This window comes from Pelecanus crispus, chromosome 5 (genome assembly GCF_030463565.1).
Source record: "Pelecanus crispus isolate bPelCri1 chromosome 5, bPelCri1.pri, whole genome shotgun sequence".
In the NCBI taxonomy this organism is placed as follows: domain Eukaryota; kingdom Metazoa; phylum Chordata; class Aves; order Pelecaniformes; family Pelecanidae; genus Pelecanus; species Pelecanus crispus.
This window is the reverse complement of record NC_134647.1, coordinates 70359189-70375698: the sequence shown is the minus strand read 5'-3', so window position 1 is coordinate 70375698 and position 16510 is coordinate 70359189. Positions and strand designations below refer to the sequence as shown.

General features: G+C 54.5%; 1 protein-coding gene and 1 long non-coding RNA gene across 4 annotated transcripts; both read right to left on the bottom strand.

Moving 5' to 3' along the window:
- Nucleotides 1-4533: 4533 nt before the first annotated feature.
- LOC142593599 (uncharacterized) lies at nucleotides 4534-5576 on the bottom strand. Its single transcript, XR_012831078.1, has 2 exons — nucleotides 5182-5576; nucleotides 4534-4963 (listed from the first exon to the last, which is right to left on the bottom strand). It is a non-coding gene; the product is annotated as an uncharacterized LOC142593599 (long non-coding RNA).
- Nucleotides 5577-5598: 22 nt separating this feature from the next.
- On the bottom strand, nucleotides 5599-15410 carry TAL1 (TAL bHLH transcription factor 1, erythroid differentiation factor). Of its 3 annotated transcripts, XM_075711573.1 has the most exons (5): nucleotides 15258-15409; nucleotides 13716-13865; nucleotides 12000-12428; nucleotides 11056-11147; nucleotides 5599-6498 (listed from the first exon to the last, which is right to left on the bottom strand). In XM_075711573.1, coding segments are annotated over exons 2-5 (942 nt in total). In that variant the 5' UTR covers nucleotides 13718-13865; nucleotides 15258-15409; the 3' UTR covers nucleotides 5599-6079. The 3 variants fall into 3 exon arrangements, with proteins under 3 accessions (XP_075567688.1, XP_075567689.1, XP_075567690.1); XM_075711574.1 differs by lacking the exon at nucleotides 13716-13865 and having other exon boundaries at nucleotides 15258-15410; XM_075711575.1 differs by lacking the exons at nucleotides 12000-12428; nucleotides 13716-13865; nucleotides 15258-15409 and adding an exon at nucleotides 11690-11761.
- Between the last annotated feature and the right edge of the window lie 1100 nt (nucleotides 15411-16510).

Below are 16510 nucleotides of genomic sequence, written 5' to 3'. Positions count from 1 at the left end.
GGAGGGATGGGCAGGGAGCGAAGCCCCCGGCCCCACCGTGTGCTGCCAACCGGGCTCGGCCCCGGCACATCAAAGTGCCGGGGCAGTTTTAACCTCGCTCCAGACGCTCCCTCCCATTTCCTGCTGGATTCCCGTCTCACTCCCTGCGCCCGCATCAGCAAAACAGAGTGTAAAAATAGAGGCCGGGCTTCACCAAAACACAATAGTAAATTGTTCCCCGGAAAGGTCACCGGGGCGGCTGAGAATAGCTCCAAGAGCAGGGGAAAAGGAATGTCTACCAGGGGAGACAAGTTTGAAAGTGCCTGCTGGACCCCCCATGGGAGGTTTCCTGCATCCCCGTTAGTGGTGTGGGTCCCCCCTCCTAAGCCCCTGGGGTCTCAGAGCATCCCCACCTTCACCCATCCACCCCCAGCCCCCTCAAACTGAGGCATCCTCCTGGCTCCCCCAGCACCCCATCACTAATTTTTGGGTGGAAACTGAAAAAAAACTGGGAGCAAGAAACGAGGCAAAAGGAGAGGCAGGAGGACCAGAGAGGAAGAAAAGGGCTGGGAGGGGAAAAAGGATCCCGCTCGCTGCTCATCTCTTTGCTGCGTGTGACAGCACGGTGTCCCCTGGGCACCGCTGGCTGCCTGCAGCCTTTGTGCGGCGGTGGGAACGTCAGGGATGAGCCCCAGGACCAGGAGCATATCGAGCAGTCCCAGAGAGCCATAAATTACTCCCTCCTGTTCTCACCGGCCTGTAATAACGAAGAGGCGAAGCTTTCTCATCGTCTGCCAGGGTGGGAATGTTTGTGTCCTGTCGTTTCTGTGAGCATATTTAATTCAATAATGTGAGAATGCCTGTAATGAAGCAGGTCTTTGCTCTTGGCTTTGGTGGTGTTCCCAGGCAGGAGTGCCAGTGCAGGCTGCCCTTGACATGGCTTTGCCAGAAAGGCAGTAATTAAAACCAGATAAGGCGGCTTGAAAATAAAAGCTGCCCAAACTTTGGGCGACTTTGGGTTTTTGCATTTCTTGTTTCATTGTCTTGGACATACACATCCCTCCCACCATCTTTTTTTTTTTAAATTGAATTTTATCTCAATGCCACTTCCTCTCCGTTCTTGCTCCCCAGTGTTATCCATGCAATGTTAAGGGGGATTTTCTGCCACCAGGAGCCCGAATGTCACCAGGTTCCTGCAACATGATAGAAATGCGGGCAAACAAAATCCCTCTAAATGCACCCACTTCAAGTTCGTGAAGAAACCACTATTTGCCAGAAAATTTCCCACAGTAGGAGACAGACCAGAACCCTCATCACCTTGTGATGCCACCAGTGATGCCAAAAGGGGTGAGAAATGAACCCCAGCCCTGTCCCAGCCAAGGGCATCGCCACCTGTGACACACAGGCTACCCCCTGCACTGATCACATCTGTGCAGTGAAACCAGGACCATAAGGTGCTTTTCCCAACTTTCTCCTCTGTTTTGTATAAACAGAGAAGAAAATGGGTTGTTGGGGTGTTTTTTTCCCCATGTATTTGAATCCACAGAGCAGCGCTCATCACCACTTGCAAAGAGGTGCAGTTGTCAAAAAAAAAAATTACCATTTGACGGGAAATGAATGAAATTTTCATCACAAGACAAGAGTGGTAAGGGCTTTCAAAAATTACTTTAAAAAAGAAAAAAAAAGGCAGCAGGTGCCTGCTGCCTCCTGTGACATTTGCATCCTGGTGGCAGAGCAGTGGCGAGGCCCGGAGGGCGCTGGGAGGAGGCTGCTCCCCAACATGGGGCCACCAGCCACCCAGCTGGGGACACATCCCCAGAGCCTGTCCCAGCGCGGCAGCTCCCCGGGTCTCCCCATCACCAGGGACCATCAGGAGTGATGCCCACCGGTCGTCCCACTGCAGACTGGGTGGCATCGGTACCCTCCCAGCCCTTTTTATAGACTATAGAGCTGTATATTAAATATACATGTGCAGGGAGTGGTTTGAAACCTTCACTTTGAGGATGTTCTTCCCTTTGCTGGTGGCAAAGGCCATGTGGCTATGAAGGGCATCTTAATTTAAGAAAGAAAAAAGACATAAGGGGGAGGTGGAAGGAGAATTGACCTGGCAATGGAAGGAGGGAAGGAGAGGGCTGGGAGGTGGGAGGGAGAGATAAAGGGTGGGTAAGCTATCAGGTCTCACTGGGCTGGGGGGACGGGGGGTTAACCCAGCTGTGCAGCCATGATCGCCCGACCCCAGATAAACACCCAGCAGCCACACACTGCCCCACGCCTTCCCCATGCCTTGTCCCAGCGCCCGGGGTGGAAACCAGCCCGGCCCCGGCTGCAGGGGCTTTGCTCAGCCTGGCCTGGGGGGGCCCCCACGTCCCCAGTGTGGGGCTGTGCATGGACAGGGCTCCCTGCACCCGCCAAGCTGGAGACTGGGAGGGGACCCCTCTTTCACCCAGGGGGAAATGTCACCCAGAAACTAAAAACAAGCATTGGCTGCAGGGTTGGGGCGGAGGGGAGGGAGGCTCTCAGGGTTTTTTAGCAGCTAAGCTTTTGGTGGATGCTTTAAAAAAGCCTGTTTAATTAGGTACTGAATCATAGAAATTAAAAACAAGAAAACAGCTGCAGTATCATTTCTGTTCACCTGCTCTGTGTTATGGGTATGGTGTTGGCCACCGTCAACAACACGGTGTTGTATTTATATATATAAAAATATATATATATACACACACGTGGTCAATGGACCACTTAGCTTGTCAACACTCCCTAACTAATGTTACCAGCTCAATCATTTTTTAAAGTATTTGTGCACATGGCTGTAATAACAACTTCTTTTTTTTTTTTTTTTTTTTTTTTTTTTTTAAAAAAAAAGAGGAATTGCTGTCATTGCCTATTAAATTGTGGCCAAACACTGCCGGGGTGTGAAGGGAAGCAGCATTGCCCCCAGTATCCCCCTCCCCACACCGTTCCCCTCCCTGAAAGAGGGGAAAAGACCACAGAGCCTTTGGGGGACCTGCAAATTATGTGCTGGGGGTAACACAGCAGCAGCTGGTAACGCTCGCCTGCGGCGGGGGGATTGCTTCACCGCCTATCTTCCTTCCTGCCGGCCCCGTGCGCTCTTCCTCCCACTTGCTCTCTCTGCAAAAGCCCAGCCCAGGCTGGACAGCATGAGCCAAGCAAGAAAAAAAATTAGCAGATCCTTTTGCAAAGTTTTTGCTGCCTGTTTATGACTTTTGATGGCTGGGGATGGGGCATCCTGGCATCCTTACCCCGCAATGCCCAGGAATGAAATACCAAAGTAGTCATGGATCCGAGCGATGAGGTGGGAGAGAGGCAGACAGCAAGTGGAGGCTGCTTTGTAAAACTTTATTTAGAAATATTCTTGATATATTCATTATATATATATATTTATATATACACACACATTACAACAAATGTGTTTTCTAAATAGCACATCCACAGTGGGTTGAGACTCAGGGTACCAGGTCTGGTTACTTCATTTCTGCAGAAAAAATGCAGAAATCCAAGGGGAGGGTGGCAGAGAAAGGGACGGGGCTGAAAAACCCAAAAATTGTAAGGCAGGAATTCACTCACACGGTACAACATTGCCCCAAAGTGCTGTTTCCAACAGAAACGGGGGGCGATGGTCCACACAGCGAGAGATGAAGCAGGCAGGAGGAGAGGTGGGCAGAGGAAATGTACCATTCAAATCACAATTAAAGTACAACTGTACATACCCCGGGAGACCTATGGCGCTCTCTGCTAAGGGCTACGAGCAGGTGCGCGTGTGCGTTGGGGGTCTTGGGGGGGTGCCACCAAGGTTGTACCATTTTCCCAACTGTTAAGCTACCAAAAAGATTAAAAAAAATAATACTAAACTTGTGGGGAACAATGAGTTTCTGAGTATTGGTGATTCTTCTCTTGCAATAGTTTAATAAAAAGGGTGTAAAACCCCCAGCCACCCCACCCCAGGGTTATTTCAAACACTGAAAACCAAGAACAGCTTTACCTGTGTGACAGAATCCCCCCACCCTTCCTGGAGGGCCCCCATCTGCCAGCCCCCACCACCCGCCTGTCCTGCCCCTGGCACCAGGAGCAGCCCAAACCTCTTCCTCAGCATCGCTCCATCACCCACCAGCACCTCTCTCTGGCCCAGCCATGTGGGTAACCCCCTTTAGTAAAAACCCCCATGTACAGGCAATCTGGACCTGGGAAGGAGTTTTCCTCCTTTTCCCCAGTTTTAGGTGGGGGAGGTCAGTGGTTTCAGAGGATTTGGTGTCTATGCTGGAAACCCTTGCTTGGGCTGGGACCCCTTCCCAGGCAACTAATTCCACCTAACATGCCAACCCACACACCAGCCTCCCACCTATTATTTACAAAGAGGCATTAAAACCAAGTGGGGATGGAAATGATGGGGCTCTGACTTAAATCTGGATGGGCTTGCAGACACTCGCCCAAATCCTTTGTGTTTCCTTGTACCTTGGCACCCTTGAAAAAGAAGGAGTGCGGTGGAAGATGTGTCCACTCAAAGGATTTTTCTCCTTTCCAAAGGATGTTCGTGGGTGGTTTGTTTTTTGGTTTGGTTTTTTTTTATTGTAGCATGGTAGAGATTTCTGTGCCTTGACATCCCTGCAGAGGGAGAGGATGGGCTTGGGGCAATAGCTCCATCAGACATCAGGTGGTGGGTGAGAGATGGGCCTGATGCAGCGGTGATGGCATGATGCAGTCCTCAGCTCCCAGCCACCGCAGCAGCAGCCTCCTGCTCCCCAGACTTTCTGTTTCCCAAATGCCCTCCCCGGGGGGCAGCAGGGATCAGAGGATCAGCTCAGTTCCAGACATCAATTTTGCAGCAATCCGAGCATTCGGGAATGGAGGCTAATCCCACTAGTGCTTTTAGTGCTTCACCCCAAGATTTGGAGAGGCTGTGGCCTCCTACCAGCCTCGGGCAGGTGAGGACCCTCTTAACGCCGCAATGAATCCAGCACTGTAGTCCAGCCTGCGGGCATTGGCAAAGGTGAAGCACCACCATTTTCACACAATAAACCCAAAAAATTCAAAGCATACTATTAAAACCCTTTTATAACCCTATGTACACGCACACTGTTGATGCATCATCGACTCCTTTTGCCTTTTTGTTGCCTTTTGAATTTAAAAATCCCCCAGTCCAAGGGGATGCTTCACTAGCCTTTTTTTTTTTTTTTTTTTTTGGCTTACCAATTCGGAAATTCATCTTCCTTGAGAGAAGCTCTGGCCCTACAGAAACAGCTGGAAAAACTCTAGGAGAACACAACAGGCTTGGAGCTCACCCGCTGAGTGTTACCAGCAGAAAAATCAGGGTCTGGGAGGGCAGCAGGAAACACCTATGTACCTTTTCATTCAGTGGATACTGCATGACAGTGTTAAACAGAAGTAATCCCACGTCATAAATACAACAACCCCAAATGATCCAAAGTTAGGTAGAAGAGAAAGGAAGAAGAGGGGGGGGAAAGAAAAAAAAAGAGAGAAAAAGTCTTAATCCTTTTAATAGTTCTTTTGCTGGGGGTATTTTTTCACCTCTTTAAAAAGATACAGTCAAAAGCTCTCAGACAACAGGAACACGTGGCCCCAGCTCCTGCAACTGCTGCTGCAGTTGTATATGCCACAGGCTGGAGAAATGCTGCAGCACTGGCAGGTTTCAGCAGTCTCCAGCACCACATGGAGCTGGAAAGCGTTGGTGGCCTCCACCAGCAGTGAAAGAGGAGTTTCATGTCTCAGTTGGGCAACTGTTTGAAAAGCGACGGTCATCAAATGGTCTGAAAACCCCCTAAATGCTGGAGAGGTGCTGGCCACGTCTCCTGCCCCTCCGCAGAGTCACATCATGAGCAGTATGTACAATGAAGATGACTTCAATGCTTTTCTTCTTTGTACGATCACGTACCTAAATGCTGAACGTCCATCTGGTTTGGTCTTGCCCTCGGCCAATGCACCCGCGGCTCCATCGTGGGCTGGGGAGGATGGGGAGCCCAAGCCCCCTGGGAAAGGCAGTCACGAATCCCATGGGCACAAGTTCCAGCATCCGCACGCTCGGGTCTTGCCTCCCCGCTTGGTGCTTCAGGAGCGATGCGGAAGGTCATCACCGCTGCGTGTTGCCTTCTACAGGGAGAATGGCATGGTGCAGGCTTCGCGTGTGCTTCGAATCTAGTGTTTCGTGCTCTTCCGTGAAGCTGTCTGGGCTTGCTGCTCCATCTAAAGAACTTCCACAGCTAGAGTTAGGAGACAACATGTCCTGCAGGAGGTCTTCCTGGACTATCCCAGAGTCTTTGTTCACTTTGCCCCTTTGGTTTCCTTCTTCCTCCTGGTCGTTGAGTAGCTTGGCCAGGAAGTTGATGTATTTCATAGCCAGGCGCAAAATCTCATTCTTGCTCAGTTTTTTGTCAGGCGGGTGGGTGGGGATGAGCTTGCGAAGCTCTGCAAAGGCTCCGTTGACGTTCTGCTGTCTCCACCTCTCCCGGCTATTGGTAAAAATGCGACGAACCACTTTCGTATGAGGACCTGTAATTGCAACCATGCAGCATTAAGAGCAGGGCATAACAGGTAATTTATTACTTTACTGAATAGGTCACTATTTCCCAAATTAACACATTTATTTTAGTGACATCAGCAAGGCAGTGAACCGGGAGTGTCCAACTAGCTGGAAGCTAACCTGATGAGCTGAGGTAGCCGTAATTTCTGTTCAATCCACTGGAAGGGAAAAATGGAGTTGTGTCTTTTTAGATGTCTCCTGAGATGCCTAAATTTACCTCTCCAAGGAGGAAGGCTTAGGCCATGACACGTGTGCAGAAGGCTGCTATATTTTTAGGGCATCTCAGCAGCAAAGGTCCTATTAAAAGGTTAGGTTGCAAGATGGTTTTATTTTCCATCCCAAAAGTGTCTTAAGGACATACCATTGGGACAGGAGGAAAAAAGCTTATGCAGAGGCTTTGACAACTCTAAGATCCAGAGATCTTCCCTGATGTAGGCAGGATCCAGAGCTGATAGAGACCATAGGATTGCCTCCAGCCCTCTGGGTGGTTTTTATGAAATGAAGTGGCGGGATTCACCCCATAGCAATGAAGACAGGTAGCAATGTGACCCAGAGAGTGAAAACAGTGTCCTTGCTGGAAGTCTGATCATGGGTGGAGGATGAAGCAGTTTCACAGCTGACCTGAGGACCGCCTGCTCTCTCTGCACATCATGGCGAAAACTCCCTATCTCACAGTAACTGGAGGAGGGACTCTAAATTGCTAGAGGTGTCCATTTGGCTCAGTTACATGTGAACTCCAGTTAAATCCCTGTAATTTTACAGCCATATTCCTGATGGGTCATGTTACACAGGACGGACGCACAAAATGCGTCAAATCTCCTTTCAGATCATCAGGGTAACTCCTGTTGGCACAAGCGAGACATTATCTTGGCACTAGGAGAGACCCAAAAGCATGTCTACCCAAAAGTACTGTACTACAGGAGTAGCAACACTGTAAATCAGGACTGCATGTCCTTGGGTCCATGGAAACCAGTTCATTTAAGGAGACACCACCTTTTATTCCATCCTTTCTATCCTCACCTCCAGGAGACACTGACAGTGGAAGGACACAGCAATCTTATGAAACTATGGGAGAATGACCATGGCAGAAACCCCTATGGGGGTTCCCATCCCTATGGGATGGGAAGCATCACATACAATGAAAATCATCACAAAGTATGAAGCAAAGACTTGCAGATAGCAGTGAGCCATACCCCAAAGGATAGCCTGTGGATATTCCCATCCACACCATCTCTCCCCTGTAGCCCCACTCTGAGACACTTGCCTAAATACTACCTCCCGGGCATGGTGAGCACTTTAAGCTGGCAGCTCTGCCATCACTCAGTGAAACCAGCATCCCAAAGAGCATTTAAACATCATTATTTGTATATAGCAAAACTCTTGGCTGCTTTGACTGTGGCAGAGCAGCCGAACAGATCTGATTTTTGAGGCATCCTAGTCAGGCTGCACCTTGACCTCCACCCGCTATGATGCAAGAAGAGGAATCCCACACTCCAGCTGATTAAACGCCATCATGCTTTCCCCCTTTCCGAGGAAACTGAGCCCCTTCGGGCCAGCACATCACACAAAATACCACCCACCGCAGGGTTTGCATGAGGACACACTCCCAAGCAGCCAGGTTAAAGCTACTGAATTCTCCAGCGTGCAAGCAGCCACACAACTCACTTCTCCCCACAGCATGCTCAGGAGCAGGGAGTCCCCCAAAATCACGAAGAGCCCTGGGGATAAGCTGGGGGATGTCAGAATGAGAAACTCATCTCCAACCTCTAAGATCCCAGTCTGATGCTTTAATAACACCAATTTGCCACTCCCAAACAGCACGTTAATGCCCTTTGTATGAACTAACATGCAAGAGCTCATGGAAGGGGAAGGTTTCTTGTCCCTAATGTGCACAGCCCGCTGTGCCATGGGGTCGTGGGGAAGCTGGGGGGCACTAAGGGGACCTCAAAACCATCAGCCTGCCCTGCGCTGTTAATAAGGCAGTGGAGAAAGTGCTGCAACCTGCTACAACAATACAACAGCCTCAACACTTAAATGCTCTTTCCAGACAAGACAAAGCAACCAGCCTGGAATCCAGAAGGAAATGTAGCTTAAAACCTTTTATTCCCATAAGGGTATGAGAAAAAAAACTTGGATACTGTTTATTTTTAAAACAAAAACAAAAAACCACCAAACCCCTCAAGAGAATTCCTGTCTTCACAGGCTTCAGATATACGTCTCTATTCACTGAAAGGTGCCGACTAAAAGGCATCTATTCATAAAATTTTGAAATCAGAAAAAAAGGTATGTTCATTTTCATCCAGGGGCACCCAAACCAAGCTCCAATATATAACACAAATTCTGACACCACTCAGATTTTTGATTCCTGCATCAATCAAATTAAACATACCTTTTAGAAAGAGATCAGGTTTTCACCAAAATATGTCAAGAAATGGAGAAATTTAAAATGCCCCATAGCTGTGTTATAATAGAAGACATTTATAAAATAAAGAAACTTGCCTCATAATTAATTCAAGCAGCCGGCTGAGAATTTTTGCCTGGATTTTGTTCCAATTGATTGGCTGATGCTTTTTTTAGTTGTAATTGGAGGTCTGAGGAATACTAGTAAAAAGATGAGCTCCCAAAGTTACAGAGTATCCTTGCAGATACTTTTTACATTTTTATCTCCTTTTATATGTATTTTTTAAGAAGACATTCAATGCACCAAACTTTCCCAAAAATGGCTAAAGAAACAGTTGCAAAAAACCCACCGCTCATTTCCTTACAGAGGAAACCAAATACCGAGCACCCAGCAGGACTCTCCTGCCCTTCTGCACCTCCCGAGGGCTGAGGACCTGCAGGAGCGACGGTCGGGTGTGCCGCGGGTGTCACCCGGCAGGTGACCGTCGGAGCGACGAGCAAAGCCCAGCACACAGCACAGGTGCCTCAGCATGGGATGCATGTCCCTACAAATTGCTCCTATTTAGACAGCATCATCTGGTACCTATTTCCCCCCCCCAAAAAACCCAATTCTGAGCCTAGTCGTGGAAATTCACATGAGCCAGAACCTGCAGGATCGGGCCCAATCCTTGCAAAAAGTATCTGCAAGGATATTTTGTAACTTTGGGAGCTCATCTTTTTACTAGTATTCCTCAGACCTCCAATTAGAACTAAAAAAAGCATCAGCCAATCAATTGGAACAAACTGCATTACCTGGCAGGCACATATCCAGAAACTTGGTTGCAACCAAATCTCTCTGTAATCCTTAATATCTAATTTAATAGCGAGTCGAAAGCTTTAGTCAGACACCGTGATTCGATGGACTCTCGCCGTAGCCGCTAAGCCTCTGAATCGAAACCCAGACAAAAAAACCTTCTTGTGCCAGGGGCTGAGACAGCCCCTGCCCCATGGGGCTGCGGTCTGAAAGGACCAGGCAGACGGAGGAGGGCAGGGAGTGGGGAGAGAGGGGCTGATGAACGCAGATAATGCCCTGAGCCCATCTTTTCGTACCGCATTATTTTAGAGTGGTGTGGATTACGATTTGGTCTGATTTTAGATTAGCCGCGTAGAAGGAAAGGGACAACTAGCTAGGAAGACAGCAAATAATTGCCTGGCAATTGAAATACAGCGTTTACAGTCGCTAAAGAGAAAACGCATTTCGATGGATCTCCTTTGCACGGGCTGTTAACTGCAGATAACCGTGTCAGCCTTCCACGCGCAAATTGTTCTTGCAAAGGTCCCTTTGCGTGGGCAGCGCTGCCGCCCGCACGCAGCCTCCCGCAACCCACGCCGGCTGCCGGGGAGCAGGCAGCGGGATCCTGCCCTGCCTTCTCGCTGCCTGCCTGCCTGCCTTTGAAATTATCCTGCTGGTCTGACAGGGATCCCCACACCTGGGATCTCTGCTGGGACACCAGGCTGTCACCCTCCACATCTGCTCTCAGGCTCTGCCACAAGACCAGACACGGGCTATTTCTCCACGGCAGCCTGCAGCATGGCGTGGATATACACTGGCCCACGCTGGAGGCAAGCTGGCAAAGGGACCGGCCACGATCCCGCTGTGACCCCGCAGACCTTAGCGCAGGCTTAGCCCTCTGCTTCCAGGCAGTTTAAAGGCGGGTGGGATCTTTCCGCCCAGGGCCGTGGTCTGCGTTAGGAATGGCTCCTGGCTGAAAGGGTTTGCAACGCAGCAGTCGCTGCAGTGGCCCTGATCCAGCCCCTGCACTTCAACAAGGACTTAAATTTAGTGGCTTCCTTCGGATTTAATCTCTAAGCAATTTGCAGAACAGGGATGTAATTAACCATACGCTGAACTGCTCTGCTGCATGAAAGCAAATCCACCGAGCGCGCTGCCGGTCGTTATTCGGGGTGGATCTGGGCTCTGCTGTACGGAGCCTTACCGGGGGGAGCTACCTTGCCACCACAGGCATCGTATTCGCCTTTGACGATTTGGGGTTTTAATCCCAGCATGTGGCACCGGGCAGCAACTTGCCCCCTTCAGCAGACGGGGAACCCCCCCAAGAGCCAGCGCAGGGGCGAAGCGCTCTCACCGTCGGTGATCTCCATCTCGTAGGGAGAGGGTCTCCTCTTCACCCGGTTGCTGCCGTACATGGAGAAGGAGTCCGGTTCGCCGAAAAACCCGCTGCAAACGAAAGGCAGAGAGGCCGTGAGGACACACCGGCATCCCCCCGGCACGGCACGGCACGGCACGGCACGGCCCGGCCCCCGCGGGGGGAAGCGCCCGGGGCCGGGGGGAAGCCGAGCAGCTGCGTGACTTCGGAAGGAGCTCACGGCTCACGAAGCCGAGCCCGGGGTCGTGCGGCGACACGACACGCGGCCGCCCGGGGACACGCACCGAGGGACGGCAGCCCTGCGTGGGCAGGGGGATGCGAGCGGCGCGGGGCCCCCAGGCTGGCGGCTTCCGGGCAAAACCCACCCCCTCCCCGCGGCTTTCTGCCCCCCAGCCGGCGGGCACGGACGCCCACCCGGGCCCGGTCCACACCGCAGCCTCCCCCAGGAGAGGAGACGGCAGCGGGGCGCGGGGGGCTCCGTCCCCGCACACGCGGGCTCTGCTCTGCCCCTGCGGGAGCGTTTTCTGTCCCTTGCGCTTATTTGCGGGACTCGTCGGGGGGCACAGACAGTCCCGGGGAGCTCCGAGGGTCTAAACCAGCCCTCGACACGTACCGCCTTCACTGACGGACCCCTTTGCTCTGCCCGGGGCATCTCTACCGTGATTTTTTTTTTTTTTCCCCCCCCTAGGAAAGGCAGTTTTTCGTTTCGGGTTCTTTTTTTTTTTTTTCCCCTTTCTTCCTTTGCAAAGTTGCATGCAAACCCTCGATGACTAAGCCCCGAGCGGAGGAAGGGATGCTGCTGCTGCTGCCGCCGCCGCCGCCCCCCTCCCTCCCCGGCACCGAGCCCCGCAGCCGAGCGGGGCTCCCCTCGGGGAGCCGCTCCGAGGGAGCCCCGTCGCGGGTGGGGTGGGGGAGGCACGGACCTGTTGATGGTGGCCAGCGGCTGGCCCAGGTTGTAGAGCATGGCCCTGCCGGGGGGCTGCAGCGGGAGCGCGGGGGGGCTCAGCTGCACCATGCGGGCCTCGCAGGCGGCCTCGGCGGCGCGGCACGGCTCGGCGCCCGGCGCTCTCTGCATCGCCTCCCCCGCCGCCTCCCGGCTTTTTATGTCCAGGGAGCCCCCCCGGCGCACCAGCTCGATGACGGGCACGGGGGCGGCGGGGGGCCCGGGGGAGGGCCGGCCCGCCTCCTTGGACGCCCCGTTGAGCAGCAGCTGGGGGTCCGCCGGCGCCTCCATGCCCCCGCGGCTGCTCTCCGGCTCGCTCGTGCTCTCCGCTTCCGAGTCGTGCCGCCGGGGGGGGCGGGCATCGCGGGGGTCACTGGGGGGCGGCGGGGCGGGCGGCCTGTCCATCGTCCTGCGGAGAGAGGCAGCGGTGAGGGGCGGCCCCGGCTGGGGGGGGGGGGGGGGGGACCCCGCCCTGGGGACCGCCCCGACGGCGGGGGAGCGCTTCGGGACTGGGGCTTCGCCGGCGAGGAATTGGGGGGAACGGGGGGAGGGCAGGGGGGGCACTAATCACCCCAAATCAGCTGGAGCGCGCCGGCGGGACGGGCGCCCCGGCACCGCTGCGAGATGGGCCGGGGGTCCGCGGGGCCACGCCGCCGAGCCGTGCGGCTCTGTGGCGTCATGCAGCGGCCCTGCCGTGACGTCAGGGAGCCCCGCAGAACGGTGCGGCGCTGTGACGTCGCGCAGCGCCCCGGCCCCGCACGACGCACCGCGCAGGGGGTGGCCGGGCCGGACCCCCACTCCCACCCCCCCACCCCAAAACTCAGCATCCGCGCAGCGGGGCCCGAGCGGCCCCCCCCGGGCGGCTGCCGCGGCCGGAGGGGCTCGGCCCGCACCCGCGGTGCCTGGGCGTTAATTACGCAGCCAAATTACGGCTGGGCGGGAGGCTTAGCCCCCTCCCCACCACCGCTTGGGGGGGATTGCTCCCCGTTTTGGGGTCCCGGCTGTGGCTGGCCGCCCCCCGGAGCCAGCCCCATCGCGGCCCGGCCTGCCGGCAGCGGCCTCAGCCTCAGCGGCGGCCTCCTCTCCGCCCGTTTTTATTTTTTTACCGTTATTTTTAAGAGAGCGAAATACACCTGAAGGCACCTTTTGGGGGAGAGGGGGTTAAGGCAGCCCATCAGGGAGTCAGTGCCCCCCCGCGCATTGGCTGCCGCAGGAAGGAGGAAGGGGCCCGGCGCTCAGCGGAGCAGCCCTCCGGCCGCGCTTTGTCCCCCAGAACGAGTACTGTCGCGACAGGGCACCTCGCGCCGTGGGCAGGGAGCGATATCGCGACTATCGCCATGCTGTTTCTCCCACCACCCTCCGCCCCCGGTTTTTTTTGGTTTTTTTTCTCCTTTTCCCCCCCGCTATAAATAAGGGGCTTCGCGGAGCAGCGAGCTGCCACGCACCGGGTCTCATCCCCATCCTTCTCGCTCCTTTTCCTTGGGTAATTTTTTGTTTGTTTGTTTTTCGTTTCTGCTGGGCTGAATTGCGAGACAAAACCCGTTTTTTGGCCATATCTTACCATCTCTCTTGGGGGGGGGGGGAAGCCCCAAACCCACCCAACCTAAAGCACAGGCTCTCTGCCTTCCCACCAGCCCTCTAGAAAGAAAAAAATCTAATTGCCTATTCCGATATTGTATAGGAAGAGATTACTCACATGTGTCATATTTAAGTAGGGACACCGCAAGTCTCTCCTGTTTCAACAAAAGCGCTCTCAGTGTCAGGCTGAATTTACTCCTCCCACCTCAAGGTACTTACGACTTTACAGAGAGGAAGGACACCCGCATCGGGATAAAACTGCTAAATCCTGGGAGGAAGAGAAGGGGGGGGGGGGAGAAAAGGAGGAGAGGGTGGATCTCGTGGGCCCGGATTGCCAGAGATCAGTGGAGAGAGGGGCGCAAGGGAGAGGGAAGGAGGGGACGGCACCCTGGGGCGGTCCCTGTTCTAGGGGACAGCCGGTCACCCCCGGGTCCCCCCCCCGCCCCGCCGGGAGGATCGTCCCCACCGCCTCGCACACGGCAGCCATGGCCTGGCGTGGAAAAAAAGAAATCGATAAAAAAGGAGTGAAAAAAAAAAAAGGGGGGGGGGGGGGAAAAAGCGCCCTCTATTTGGTGCGAATTGGGCGGTTTTTTTGGACACATTGCAAGCCCGGTCTCCCCGGGAGGAAATCCCAGACGGGGCCGGAGACGGAGTTGTTTTTCTCCCGACGGGCTCGCAAAGAGCGGCGGCGGCGTTTCTCCCACGCCCGGCTGGAAAATTTAATTCTGAAAGGGGTACATTTAATTCCTGAAGGGGCCGGTTACCGGCAGCGCTCCCGCCCGAGGTGCCGGGCCGGCGGGGCTGGCCGGGGTGCGCCCGCTGCCCGCCCCAGCCGACGCGCGGCCCCGCTCCCCGCCGCGGAGCAACAGGAAGGGGAGGACGGCCCCCCCCCCCCCCGCCAGAAAAATCACGAAAAATAAGGTTTTCCCCTCGGTAAAAACGAAATAATCCCGATGGCGTCTTGTCCCGCTTTCGTTAAAAACGAAATACACGAAACCGCAAAAATACCCGCAGCATTTTGCCTTCATTTAGGGGTGATTTCCTCTAGAAAAATGGAGGGGGGGGGAAGCAATTAATTCCCCGCCCGCTGTTTTCTGCTCCGCAAAATCCTTTTGTTTTCCAGCCGCGGATCGGCAGGAAATTTCCAGCCCAGAAACGCACCTCTCCCGTGGGCCTTTTGTAGGGAAACAGACCCAAAGCGGAGGGGCGGGAGGGCGCGGTATATGGGGGGAGACCCCCCCCCGGGAACAAGAAAACGGGCCGCGGCCGCCAGCCGGGCCGGGTCCCCCCCCCGGCCCCGGGAGAGGCTGGGGGAAGCCGGGCCCGGCGGGCGCTTGGCCCCCGGCTCCCCCGCGGCCGGTCCCACCCGCCTCCCGCTGCCGCAGCCCGGGGGGGAGCGCACCCCCCATTTCCAAAAGAGAAAGCGTCTTCTCCTCACCCACCCCGCATCAAAGAAGAGAAAAAAAAGATTAAAACCCAACCGCGGAAAGGACTTGGGTTTTTTGGGGGTTTTTGGGGTTTTTTTTCCCCCCTCGCCTGCCTCTTACATGGGGCAGAAGCCCCCCAAGCACCCCTCGCTGCCCCCCGGAGCCCCCCAAAACCCCAGGCAGCCGCACCCGCCGCCCCGGCCCGCTGCAGGGCCGGATTCCTCTCTACTCACCATTTGCTTTTCATTGGGAAAAGTGAGTGGAGCCATTTTGTGGCCTACGCATCGCGGCTATATTTGTAGTAAGTGTTGGGTGGCTTCAGCTGGGGAGGCTCTAATTCCACATCACGTCCAGTTTCCTATTTAGTATGGAGAGCGGAACACTACTGCAATGTGGCCGAGAGAGATAAAACCCCAGCAGTGGCCCGCCTGCCCTGATAAGCTTCTAAACCCATTATTTATGAAATGATTCATTATTATTTGGCAATTTTATCGAAGGAAAGCGGAAAATTATTGCAGGGATATGCATAGGAATAACTCCGGAATGCATGCCTTCTAGCTTTTTATGTGTGTGTGCTTAGATGCTCTTAAAAAGACACTGCAAAAAAAAAAAAAAAAAAAAAGAGAGAGTAATAAAAAATTGCACTGTGGCTGCCCGCATCTGAATAGCAATTCTTTATTTTAGTCCTCTTGGAGGTTATTATGCCCCTGTTTTTTTTTTTTTTTTTTGCCTTTTTTTGCTTTTTTTTTTTTTTTTTGATTAAATATGGAACACCTACTCTATTCTTAATTAAATTTAATGAGACAAAATAAATTGTTGGAGATGCTGAGAGAGAGGGAAGGGGTGTGGGCTGCTTTGGGACAAGAGGAGGTAAATAAAGCACATCCAGAGGAGATGTTTCGGAGAGAAGCGGCCCCATCCCCAGCTTTTCTCCCCCCACTGTGTGTTTTCGCTGAAGGGCTGAATTGGGGCCAGGTCCCTGCCTCATCTCCCGTGCTGGGGCGGGGGGAGGCCGAGCGTCCCTGCCGGGCCGGGGGATGCTGGGGGCCGGGGAGCGGAGCGGGTGCAGAGCCGGCACGCCTCGTCCCTGGGAATATTTGGGATGGGAGCGGAGGGGAGAGCTCGGTGTCGGGGCCAGGGCCGAGCCTGGGGAAAGGGACCTGGGGAAGGGCAGAAAGGGCCCTTGGCCGCCGCGGAGCCGTGCGGGGCAGCCGGCGGGGCTCGGGGGCCGGGACCACCTGCGCGCCCCGTCGGGGCTGGGGCTCCGGGCTCCGGGCTCCGGGCCCGGGGGGACGGGGACAGCCCCGGCCCTCGCCAAAGCCGCCGTGCAGCCGGAGCGGCTGCTGGGGGACGGGCGGGCGCGGGGGTCGGGTGACCTACCCCCTACGCGGCGCTTGGAAGGAGACGGGACGCCTCTGAAATTCTCCCCAAATTGCCAGAGGGTCCCGGCAGAGGAAGGAGAGAGAGGCGGGGGTCGCTGGAGGGT

Bases quoted from the DNA above. Each gene is read 5' to 3' on its own strand.
- TAL1 (XM_075711574.1), bottom strand. The intron at 11,148-11,999 runs GTCCGTGCCTCC...TTTCGTTTGCAG, and splicing joins CCGCTGGCCACCATCAACAG to CGGGTTTTTCGGCGAACCGG. The intron at 6,499-11,055 runs GTGAGAGCGCTT...TTGCAATTACAG, and splicing joins CGAGATGGAGATCACCGACG to GTCCTCATACGAAAGTGGTT.